A 13,210-nucleotide genomic window follows, 5' to 3' on the forward strand; every position below is an offset into this window, starting at 1 on the left:
ATCTCACTGAAGTCATGTGGCAGTGACCAAAGGACAGTATTCCTTCAAAACTTGGAAAAGAGAAGGGTGCTATGCAATGGTGACATTGCCTTCTCAACAGGGCTGCACGGTGTGGGTGGAGCTCCTCACTAAAGTGGCTCCATTATTTCATCTCCTGGAATGGGTTTATTTATAGATAAACCATTATCTCTGTCCAAAGTTGGACTCTGGTCCATCGTTCTAGGTGAGTGATAGCCACAGATGTAAAAGTCATTGGAAGAGGTTGGGAAAGGGTATACAAGGTGAAAAGAGTTGGTAGGTCACACCTGCGTTGACTTTAAGTGGTAATGTTGAACTTGTATGTAAGGGTTCTGTGTAATTTGATGGCCCTCTCTACTGGCAAGCCAAGAAAGAGCTGGATGTGCCTTCATTAATGTGGGCAGGAGATGCAGATCTGCGCTACAGCTAATCTCTTTTTGTGGTGAAGGCACTAAAAACCCAGAAGTCTGTGAAATGCTGCAGTGCACCATGTTGAAAAGCTGAGCTTGTTTCTTGGTCTTTGTCCAAAAAGGTGGTGCACATTTGGTTCAAATGTTTACTTGTTTTGAGCAGAGGTCAGGATTGAGCCGTGGGCGCTGAATGAAATCAAATTTTTGAAAAGAAGGAGTACCTTAACAGGCAGTAAACATTTCTTCTTTGACTGGCAAACAATCATTAAAAGCCTTTATTAAATTTTGCGTCCATTCTGTTCACCACTTAGCCATTTCTTTTCATTCTGAAGGATTATAACTAAGAATGAATGAGTCTACTCTAATATGGTCAGGACACAATAAATCTGTGAAAGAACTGAGTTATCTTTCTCCCTCATAGGCAAATTTTTCCAATTGTTTTACAAAACACTGTTTTGTATTGCCATAACATCAGTCTTTATGCCTGTGAATAATGAGGCTCAACATTAAGCAACTTGTTTATGAAAAACAGTCATGCAGTGACAATTAGAGAGTGTTTAATGCGCTTCCCCACCAGAGTCCATACCCTCTCCTCCCACTTACTGATCTTCCCACAGCAGTGTGAAGTTTTTTGTGTCTTCAGAATGAGCAAACAGATCTTTTCAGTGAAAGGGTGAAAAATTTCCTGAGTTCTGCTGTATAGAAGTTGGCATCTGTTGCTCTGTAGAACAGGATCTCTGCTGCACTGATCCAAGCATTTGTCAGCTCCAGAGTGGAGGATGGCAGCTCACAATATCTGAAGAAGGAGACTATCACACAAAGCTTCCAACTGCAGAGATGCTGCTGCATCCGTCATCATCCTTTCAACCCATTTAATACAGTTGTGTTAGCCCTGTGCTCCAGGTCCTCCTCCAACTCCCAGCCCACCTCCTTTTTAGTGTGAAACGTGTTTGAATCTTCGAAGTAGTTACATTTCAAAATACATTTTGCTCAGTACCAATAATAATCACAGTCCTCTGCGATAAAGCAGATCAGAAAGCCTGAAATGGATCTGCAGTACTTTGGGGGAAAGATACTTGTGATGAAGGCTATTGGATAGATCCAGAATCTGACCAACTTTGAGAAGCATTACAAAGTCTTTCCATTTGGTTAAAATATATATTTCCACATAACTAGAATAACAGGTCCTAATCCTGCCTCGTCATACCATACCAGCAGAGCTAACATGAACAAGGTTTTTGTAATTCTGAAAAGGAGACAAACCAGCTGCTGCCTTTCAAAACAGTGTTCAAATGCATCGTAGGTTGAGTTTCAGCTACGTGAAGGAAGTGATCGGAAATACTGGAATGGCTCTTTCCATCACTTAAAAACAAAAACAATACCCCCAATGTAATTTTCCACTGAGATTCAGAGAAGAAATTGGTAGTCACTCACAAAATGGGGGTGATAGGTATGGGGGAATGGAAACTCGAGAGTAACCAGGGCAACTTAGCCAGCTTTTGAAAAAATCCACTCTGAGTCAGGGTACCTCCCTATCACTGGGCTGTAGGGGAAGCTGAGCTGTTGGGGCTTTTCTCTGCAGAAGCTGTCCCACCTTCTCTAATACCCTGAAGCGTCCTTGCACTAGCAACAACAAATACAAGCTGTTGAGGAGGGTGGCCACTGAGGAACATGGAGCACCTTGGTTCTGAAATGTTGTACAAAAATGGCACAACTCCACCAGGAGAGGTGCCGTGTAGCTCAGCAAGTAGGTGCTCCTCTCAGGTGTGGGAGACAGGTTCAAGTTTCTCCTGAATCATCCTTCCTTGACAAATACCTTATAATAGATTGTATGTCTAAGCCAGTTACTTCATTTCTTCCCAAATAGTGCTGCTCTTGTTCCCTGGATAGGCTGGGTTTAGATTCACTGAAAACGAAATGGTATATTCCCACAGCACTAATAGTAGGCAACTGTTCATGATGACAGAAGGAGGAAGAGTTATCTAAAGGTCAAAAAGAGGAGTTTGGGGAGTAAGTATGTTGTTATAGCAAGTGTGACCTAGTATGATACATTTAGATTTATTTTAGAAAAGGCTTTCTTATTCTATACTCAGTCCAAGAAATATTTTAAGTGAAATTTTATGAACAACTTGCAGTTGGTACAGGCATCTTAAATGACACCATCTTAAAAATCATTTCCAGGGGCCAAGGTTTCCAGATGACCAAGCCCATAATGAAAAGTAGCAAATACCCTCAGCTCTTCAAAGATTGTCCAGTATATTGTGGTCTTCAATTGTAAATAACCCAAAATAAGTACTCAAACAGCTGGCAGATTGTACCATCATTAACCAGTGATCTCCAAACTGTGGTTTGCAAGCGGCAAAGCTGCAGGACCGGAGCTCCCTGTGATGATATTGGTAGATGTGTTTTTTTCAACTAAAAGTTTGATGGTGAGTGTCCCTGGTCATCTGTGGTGGAGAAAACTTGATGGTATAGTCTGTTGTTCCAAAATATTTGGATGTCACTGCCAGAAAAAACCTCCAACTTGAGGAACAGTTCTTGAAAGTGAATGAGAAAGTGCTTGTTGCTTTATAAACCCAGCTTGGTCACCAGAGGTAAGAACCGTGTAAGTATTCTGACCATTGTTGGGTTTTTGCTTCTTCTCTTTTAGCTGGATGCTGAGAAGGCAAAATTAAAACTGGAAAGATGGGCTTCCCGAGATGGTGGCAGTGGGGCTGGAAGAAGTGAAGAGATGGAGTCAAGCGGGGATTGTGATGATGAGGATGGCTGTCAAGGATCCGGTGACAGGATTCACACAGCAGGTAAATACAGTTTCTACAGGCACATCTGGAGCTTAGAAATTCATAAATGTCACAATTAGGTGGACAGAGCTAAGACTTGCACTGTTTGAATTACTGTCAAAATCCTACTACATTCAAAGGATTCGAATCTTAATCTGTGAAGAGCTGCAGTAAAAATAGAATGATACAGACAGTAACCCAATATAATTTAACACCTGGTGTGCAGATAAAAGACTTTAATTTAGAGTGAGTAATATCTGCAATGAAATCTAGATCACAGAAATATTGGAAGAGCCTTCCTAGATAATGTGGGCTCTTCAAATAAATAGAAAATTAATGTCCTTATAGAATGTGCTAAGTGTTAACATAAATATTTATTGGTTGCATAATGATACTGAAGGATGATCCGAACAGAGGTGGCTTCTGAAAGTATATATTCTTGCAAAAACACATGAAGTATTAGGTTTTTTCTAGTGGTGAGCTGCTGGTTAAATAAAATTTCTTGATAGTCCCAGATAGGCATTCTGCAATATTTATTCATGAAATTACTTGGATAATATGTCATCAAATGTAGAATCAGCATCAGAATCTAACTTAACTTCCACCAAAATACTGGCAATTTAGTACATAGTTAAGTCCTTACTATAGTAAGTTAATAAGAAGTAAGATGTTTCCTTCTAAATACTTGATGTTATTGGTTTATCTTATCTGGAAGTTCAGATTCATTTCAGCTCATCAAAATGTAACTGCTTTAATTACTGTAGTGTGTGTAAATATAATTTGGTTTGGATGTGCAAGTACATGAAATACAGGTATAATAGTGTTGAAAAATAATGCTCGTTAAGATGGCTGGAACTCGGGTAAGTTTTAAACTGCTGCTTCATTCAGCTGAAATAAGCAAGTGCCTCTTCCTTGTCCCTTGCCACTAAGTGGAGAGTGGGAAAAAGTATCCCGTATTCAAGTAAGTCTTGCAAATGCGCTGTGATTAGTCTGTAGTCAAGACTTCAGTTGTTCCTATTATGAATATTTGTTCAGGAAAACCGAGCTTAAACATGTATTTTGAAATGTGTGCAAAATGTTAGATTCAGTTTGCAGTACCAGTGTATAAATACCTGAAATTTAATTTGCATTGATGAGCTGTATAATCAAGATAAATGAAGTATTATAACATAGGGATAGTATTTTTTAAAAATTATTACATAATTGCGACTAACAGATCAAGTAAAGATTTTTATCTACTCACCAATGTTTTTGAACAGAACTTTGATACAATGTTACTTTAAAACTATTTGCTTAACTTTTTTAAACTGTTTATTGTATTATATACGTAAGCAATGAAAAGACTGCTAGATCTTTTGGGCCCTAGGGATTTGTGAGGGTAAATACTTTAATATGCTTTCCTCTCTATGTGGAATAATACAAACAAAAGCCAGGTGCTAACTACTCTTCAATGAACAATTAAACTATTAATACACTATTTTGGGAGGATGTGTATGCCTGCTTATATGGACAATGGCAGATTTCAGGTGTCCAAAAATAAAAACTTGAATACTTTCAAGACTTGACATACAGGTGGCTTTAATAATGGAAAACTACTTAATGTCTTTTTTTTCCCTTTTTTTCCAATCTATTTAATTAAAATCTTTTATGCTGATATCATCCTGGATTTAAAAGAATTATATTTATATAACTAGCTGTTTCAGAATTTAGTAGGGTTTATATCCAATTAAAAAGGTAATTACAATTAATTTTAGCAAGTGGTCTTGATTCACAACAGTAAGAATTAGTATTTCATTGTGTGACAAGAGTAATGCTGTTTCATAATTAGCTTTAAAATATTGTACTGTATACAAGCCACTAGCAGTAAATCTGTTTTGCATATCTGGATACAATTAAGAGATAAAATGGTATAATCTCATTATAGAGCTCCTTTGCTTTAATAGAATGTTGAAGAAATAAACAAACATCAGATTAGTTGAATTTCCTCTTGCTGCATTTCTGTAAGATGGGGTTTCTAATTGTACAGCCTGTGAATTTGTTGTATTTCCTAAACTTAAAACCTGTCAAGTACATCTGTCCATTGTTTTATAGAAATGTGACAACATTGACTGTTCCTTGCTTGCTTGAAGTACATAGTGAATTGAGACATGAATTGAAGCTAAAGCTAAATCCCAAAAACACCCCTGATCTGAAGCTTAGTAAAGTCAGTGGGAATAGTCTTACTGACTACAGCAGGTTTGGGTGAGGCGTAAATGATAGCTATAAAATGCCACCGATCTCATCAGTGCATGTTGTAGCATGCAGTCATGCAGTAGAACAAAAGGAATAACAACGGAATAAAAGCCTTTCAAAACACAGACTTTTTGGCAGAGCAGTCATGCTTTTAACAACAGGTCCACGGAAAAGAGAAAAGAGAGGAAAGGATTTCAATGTCAACCTCTAAAATGCTGAATTTAGAATATAGTAAAAATGTACTACATCTGTCATGTATTTAAAACCTATATGAAAATGATATTTACAATTTATGTGTTGAGAGACCTGCTGTGAGTGTGGCAAAAGACTCAGATTGCTTTTAAATAGTTTCTGAAAACCTACTGAATGCTCATTTCTTTCCACCTCCCAGAAAAAATTTACCTTTTCATTAACAATAAATTGCCAGGAGTTTCATCAATATCTAGGTTACCATCTTCAAAAGATTTCTGTTCATAACTATCAAAAGATCCCCTGGACAGGGTACATTGCCATCTCCCCAGTTTGCTTTTCCAAATTGCTAACAGAAAGCCTGGCTCCTGGATTTTAGATTTCAGTGTGTACTGGGCAGGTAAACACAGAAGTGGTTCTGTCCTTTTCTGTCCTTGTATATTCCAGCCAGGTCCATTGTCCATATCCTTTTCCCCAATCTTTTTTTTTTTTTGGTTGGGGATTGTTGTCCGTATATTTCAGCTTATTTTACAATGGGTAGTAAAATCCCATACTTTTGTTTGTCACCTTCTAGCCTTTGAGAATCTTTTCTGCATATCTGTTAATCATTTTATTTTATGTCTTTAATTAAGATATGTGGCTATTTATTATTTAGTGCTGCTTTTTTATTTACTTTTGTGACAAGTATGACTTTGCTCACCAAACTCATTGTTATCTCAAAAGATCAGCACTTACGCCTTTAATCATAACGGGCTTAATTATCTATTCTGTATCATGTGTGTTTATCCAAATGATTTCATACGCACAAGATAAACAAATTCTCAGGAAATGATGTATGGTAGAAGATACTTTAAAATGTCATATTCTCACAGGCCTTACCAATTACCACAAGTATCTCTTCTTGGGGAAAGCTGTGGAAACAGCACTGTTTCTCAAGCAGGCCCATGTGTTATTTGTTGGCAAGTACCAACTTTTTAATGACAACATCTGTTAATCATCTTTGAACAAAGCTTTGTTAGGAGAGAGGAAAGCAAGCCATATAAATCTTGAGCACGGATAGGGAAGTTGCTCTGCGATTTGCACTGCTTCAGTCCTGCAGGTTTCTAGGCAGAAGTGCAAAGCAGCATCTTAGTCTGAACCTTGCTTAGCACTGCGTGATCATGTAAGCATAGTCTTACATAAACTTCGATCACAAAATGAGTCCACTGATGTAAGTGCTTATTCTTAAACCCTTACTGGACTGTGAAGGGAGGTGGTGGTGAGGAGAAGAGCAGGGATTGCTCAGTGCCTTGCAGGATCGAGCCACAGGAGTATTTACTATGAGAGGGATTAGCATCCTGCCATTCATGAAAAGACAGAACAGCAACAGATTCACATTGTGTCCTGCCTCTCCTCTGTTCAGAGAAAAGGAAAAATGTTTCAGTCTGTTCAGTGAAAAGTGGGAAGGAAGTTAGTGCAGGGGATTTCCCATTCCCAGCTGTGCTGCACAGCTGTATGTTGTGATGAGGCCCCACCCAAGCAGTGACAACCACCATTAGAGCTGTATTCAGGGAAATCATCAGGTGATCAGCCATTAAACAAAGTTTAGAGGAAATGTTTAGACCACAGGCAGGGACCTGGGTTTAGTGCAAGCCCAAAGTCACCTACGTAGAGCTCTGGGCTTTGTGGAAGTTGTGGAGCATTATGTTGAAGAAAGCTGTGCTGACACCCCTTCTTGGCATGGGTCCATATGCACGCCTGTCTGCAGGGAAGGACACAGGTATTCCTGGGCTCGCTCACTAGCACGTGTCACTGTACTTTATATGAAGCTGTATGTTTCGCATAGCCAGTATAAGACAGAAAATAATCCAAGCCTCTTTCTAGACGAGCTTGATACAATATTGTGCAAAGTCATAGGGAATGTAGCTAGTGCTGGACTACAGCTTTCTTCTTGCTGGCAAGGCAGACAAACAGCACAGGTTAAGGAAAACATATATTTTCACCTACCCTTAGGCCTTCCTCCACTGAACAGAATAGACAAAGCCAAAATGTCTGGTGTACGTGAACTGCAGTCTTTGCACCGGATTCACCCCTCTGTGGGTATAATCTATATATGGATCAAAAAAATCAGCCCTCAGATGGGGCATGTATTAACCCCATTCCTTCTGACATGCCTTGAAACTTTGGATTGTTGGGAAACAGAGACGTGGATTTTACCCTTCCCCTGGCTAGCTGCCTGCTCCACACAGAGATGGGCTTCTGCTTTGTCCCCGTCCCAAAAGCAGTGGGTTTCCATGGAATAACAAGAAGTGCCTGACCAGTGCTGACCCTTAGGCACAGCAGATTTTAAACAATAATTTAAAATCGTAGCTGTCAGTGCAGGCATTCAATAAACAAACACATCCTGTGACATCCCAGCCAGACTTTGAACATGACTGTGTCAAATGTGCTTTATTACTGTGATTTTTGCCAAATGCTCATCTAATCCCAATAACAGTTTTCTTTTGTACTTCTTCCTAATTCTTTCATGACGCTCCCTCCCTTTAAGAAGTACTTTATGATTTCAGACATCTCAGTCAAATATCCTGCTTATTGCCACATTTGAGCGCCCAAGTGGGAAGCTATAACAAATTTACTTTGTTAGCACATTCAGATGACACAATTCCAACCCTTGGCTTTCTTCTTGGCTGTTTAGACACTCCACAGCTTCAGTGCCTCTTTCTGATCTAGACAGAGCATCAGAAGAGATTATCCTGGTTGTAGATTTCTTCTTCAGGGCATGTGAGAAGGATATTTTTTTTGCCCCAGAATGCCTCAATAAGTGCAGACAAGTAAATTTTCTTTTTTCTTAATGTTTTCTGTCTGATCTGTATCTGCTGTCAACAGCTATGGAAAGTTAATGTATTTTTCTCACTGCTCATGAATGTTTTCATTATAATTTTTTTCTTTTTGAATACCAAGATTCTTTTATCCTTTATTATGTTATCATTCTCCCGGCTTGTCTGTCTTTTCTAGGCATCAATATTACTGTATAAGCTGTCATTTTAATCATACTTCATTTCCATTCACCATGTTACAGGATGCACTTACACGTGTATTTATCCAAATATGTAATTGTACAGCTGCTGATTTTGTAATTATTAGTACAAAACATCAATATTCTGAGATCATAATATCTGCTGGCAGTCAGCCACGCTCATCAACTTCTCATCGCCACACATCCTCATTTTCCTCACAGATGATCCTAGCTCGCAGAAATACTGCATTTTCAGTGTCTTCCATCTTCCTGCCTCGAGAAACGTCTCCATCATGCCTCATCCCCATCCCGCTGCCTTGCATAGCCGTTTTTCTACATCCTTTGTTGCACAAGACATTTTATCCCCAGCTCCATTTTTAGAGAGCCTATAAATTCCTTTATTGCCCTTAGTGTAAATGCCTCATTCTATCCACAAACCAGTGTAGTAACAATTCAACAATATAAGGCTGATTTTTAAGAAAACTCATAGATATATTTGTCATTTGAGGTGGTAAATAGAGATGAGCCTCTGTCAACAGGAGCATAAGCAAACCCTGACAGAGGGCCTTCGGCACGTGTGGGGAGAAGCGGGTGGTAGTTCCACAGCTGCAAATTTCTGGCTTTGGCCAATTTTGGAAGAGACATGGGAGAAAAGAAAACCAAAGAAACCTAAATAATTGGGTGCTTTTCAGCACAGATTTTGATTAATGCTAACTGAACTTGATAGGATCTGATCCTGAGGTGAGTTGCTTCGGACTCGTGGTGTTGTCACACTGTTATCTCACGGACACGCTTTGCTAAGCATTTATCTGGGGGACAGTGACATTTCCTGCAGCCTCTGTTCCGTGCAAATGGGATCAGAAGACAGCTGAGAGGGGGCTTCTGAGAAGGGGGTAGGAAGAGAGAGCATTGCAGGGGGAGGAAAGACAGAAAGACAGACAGAAAGACAGACAGAGAGAAAGAAAGAAAGAGAAAGAAAGAAGGAAAGAAATAGGTTTCTCCGCCTCTCTATCCCTGATTAAATCTGTTTTATAATCTACTGACACAGGGATAAGGTATTATGTGTCATTTTAGTGTCCTTCATTACACACTATAATTTAAACCGAAATGCATATGAGAAGAAGAGTATCATCATTCCTAATCCTTTCTCAACCTCAGCATTTACATGACAGTTTGCGGTGTAAAGGAAAGGGATTTCAGTTCCTTCAGATTTTCATTCCTAGACCTGAGGTGAGAGAGTTCCCCTTACCACCAGCTCTCCTGCTTGGATCCATACGATACAGGAGTTTTTGCCAAGTTGTGTAAATGACTTTCTGCATGACCAGATAAATGTGTCCCCTGTAGGAACTTCTCCTAATGCTAATCAGAACACTAGCTAAAGGAATAACAGAGCAAGTGCCAGCTCTGTGACACTCTGAACAACTTTGGTATTATCTTTGGTACCTTCAAAGAGGTAAAAAGGTAATTAGGGAAATATAATTTTACTGTTTCACCAGAGAAATGTAAAATACAGCACATTTTTGATCATTTTAACACCGTTTAGACAAATTTAAAAGGTAAAAGCATTTTAGTTGCTTAGATTATAAAGCATTCCAATGCGCTGTTCTGTAAGGGGAAATTAAACATTGTAGAGATCAAGATAAAGACATTTGGGGCTTAACTGTTTGCAGTAGTTCTGTATAAGCAGTCATCAGAGACTGCATTGTAGATCACTGAAGGGTAACATGCTTTTACCAACTTTCTTTTAAAATATTACCAATAATCTGTGTCCTCTGAATGCACTTACTACAGCAGAATACTTTTTACTAACTTTGTCAGCAGTCTTTTATCTAGCTACTTTCCACAGGAGCAACTTGATGTGTACATATATTTCTGAGATGTGTTTTGAAAACAGCCCTAAATTGAAAACTCATTGGTCTGATTTTCCAATGAATTCCCAATCCACCAGCGTTTCTCACATGTTTTAATAAAATGGACTTTTTTTTAAACAAAAATATCACAAAGCTGAATGGCCCCAAACAGGAACAACATAGTCAGACCACAGAGAGCATGAGTGAAAAGAGGCAACTTGGTATGTGATGGCTAAAACTGTGAGAAAGACAAGCTTCCAAGAAAAATTGCCTTACTAAACACATGAAGCAGAACATACTTCTTGCTTCAGGCCAAGAGCAGTCTGCAGGTAGATACTTTGACCTCACATTCGTAATGCTTACTTCTGTGAAAGTCATTTGCAAGCATCAGGCTGGCACCCAGAGTTTAGAGGCCAAGCTAAATGGAGAGTAAAACCAATCCTCCTCAAGTAACTCTCATGAGCTATGTGATTTAGATCCTTCTGACAAGAAATTCACTTAAGAGCTGTAATATCTCGGTCATGCCAAGTAGTGATAGGATAAATGTGAAGGCTAAGGCAATTTGCCCCCAAAATGCCATAAAGCCAAAATTAATTAAGAGGAGTTAACAATGAAAGGTCCTTCAAATTACTTCAAAATAGATAACTCGTATAACTTAATGGAAGCTCAGTTTAAAATGCTAATGCCATCACGCTGTAAGTTATCGAAACAATCCTGCAAGCCTAAGAAAATCATTCACCTGCGAGTTAGCCTTCATGCCACACAAGGGAACGCTTACCTGGCCACAGCTAAGTGACAGTGCTGTTGGTGCCCCTTCCGCGTGCTGCCCTGTGCCACGCCGCACCTCTGCGGACCCGTCCTCCTCCTCTTGAGCCCTTGCCTGCTCACCGGTGAAAGCAGAAGGAGAGTGAGGAACTAAACACAGTGAATGGCTGTGCCATTTAAACCCCACGCTGGTTTGAAGCATTTGCCATGCTACTTTGTTTTAGGGTTTTAGTAATATCCAGAGCTCTAGCTATGAGAAGCAATGTGTTTGCACATGGGGATATCTGGAGGAAAAAAAACACATTTCTCCAAGGAAGGAAGACAGTAAAAGCAAACCTAGGACCTTGTTTATTCCAAAGGTAAATTATTCCAGGTTAATTAAGGTAAAGTTATGAATTACTGCAATCTTAGAAGTTCTAAGAAACTCTCTGTCATCTCTCATTGTATACAACAAATGAAAGGCAGCGCCACTGTTTGGCAGTGGAAATAGACCTGAAAGTTACTGACAAATAAAAATCCAGTTTCTGTTTCTCCCTGCTGCCACCTTCCCTTGTTTGATGATTCATGAGGAAAGCCTAAGCGGTCACTGTTCTTTTAAAGGAGGGAAAGAATTGCTTTGGTTTGTTTTCCCTCCCTCCCTCTCTTGAACCAGTATTTCTTGGGGGTGTTTTGTCTTCGTTTTCAGGAAGAAAATGCCTTGAGTACCCCAGGTATGCATTTTGAGGTTTTCTATTCCTTGATTGTCCATTTTAAAGTATATAATACTCCTTAAAAGAGTGCTGTTGTGCCTGAAGCCAACAGATATGCCATCAGAATGTCTCAGCTGAGAAATTTAGGATCAAAACAATACCCTGAAAGAAAGCACAGTTTAGTTTTACAGTAACAGAGAGCACAGTACAAATGCTCTGTACTCTGTACTCGATTTACTACAAGAAGAACAGAACTTCTGGCTGAAGTATGTGACGTATCAACAGGATCATGAATTTATAGGGCTAGATCTGGCTGCCTTGAGATCAAGGTACTTATAATAACTTAAACCAGCTGATGATCTTGCACGTAGTTAAATACTTTCCTTGAAAAGAGTTCAAAGATTAGGCACATTATTCCTCAGGAGGTGATTTTACATCTGATTTATCCCACAATATCTCCTGTCTGCTGGATTTTAAGAGTGTTTATTTCTGTCCTTCGATCCTGAAAGCAGTTAAGTAATATTTCCCTGAAATTTAACACTTTGCAGGATGGACAGGACAGTTGATGCCTTTCAGAGGGATTTTAGGGTGTTGCGCAGATTCGAGGAGGCTATAATGCCATCTGCTAGCCCCAAACCCAGGAACTGGATACAACTTGCAGAACAGTGAAGTTAGAAACCTATTTGTTTCTATATGACATGCTGGAGTGTGGCACGTGAATCTGTGCAAACAGGGTGAAGTCTCTAAATTATGGATTACTATGGCTCTTCGTCATAGTTCTCAGTGATGGAAAAGTCAGTTGGATACAGGATCCTGCAGCACCTCTTCTAACACCATTTTTAGTCTGGTTTCCTCCATTTGCCTCAATTAATTACCCCTCATGTATAGTTGTATCAGAAGCTTTCATTTTTCCAAATTACATCTCTATTCCTAGTTCAGGTTCCTAAATATCACAATCAGAAAATGTTTTCTGTCCTTGTCTTCCTGTCTTTTAGGATTTAGACAGATTTTCTAATGTTCTTTTGGCTGTCTTCTTTAATCAGTCTCTCAACCTCCCTGTTGTGCTTCTCTTCTGTGAATGTCTAATAGTTTGTCAAGCCAAATTTGAATTATTTCTGAAATAAAATACCATAAGGAACCAACCAAACTTTGAATATGACTAAATGATAATTTGAAATTAAGAGATTTTTAAATTTTTTTTTATCTCTTGAGGTATATCGTATCACATTAGAGTTTCTTCATCTCCTAAATAAACACTTCTGTCAAGTTTGCAAATTAGTCT

General features: G+C 39.0%; 1 protein-coding gene across 1 annotated transcript in view; it reads left to right on the forward strand.

Annotated features, from left to right (window-relative positions):
- Nucleotides 1-13,210, forward strand: part of LOC309594676 (glypican-5-like) — a gene marked incomplete at both ends in the record, with an annotated part of 385,721 nt that overhangs the window by 289,294 nt on the left and 83,217 nt on the right. Inside the window, one exon of the mRNA XM_082320908.1 lies at nucleotides 3,079-3,229. Within this exon, the coding sequence (XP_082177034.1) occupies nucleotides 3,079-3,229 (151 nt within the window). The remainder of the gene's footprint in view (nucleotides 1-3,078; nucleotides 3,230-13,210) is intronic.

The sequence above is a fragment of the Platalea leucorodia genome (genome assembly GCF_965183815.1).
Source record: "Platalea leucorodia genome assembly, chromosome: 8".
Classification (NCBI taxonomy): Eukaryota; Metazoa; Chordata; class Aves; order Pelecaniformes; family Threskiornithidae; genus Platalea; species Platalea leucorodia.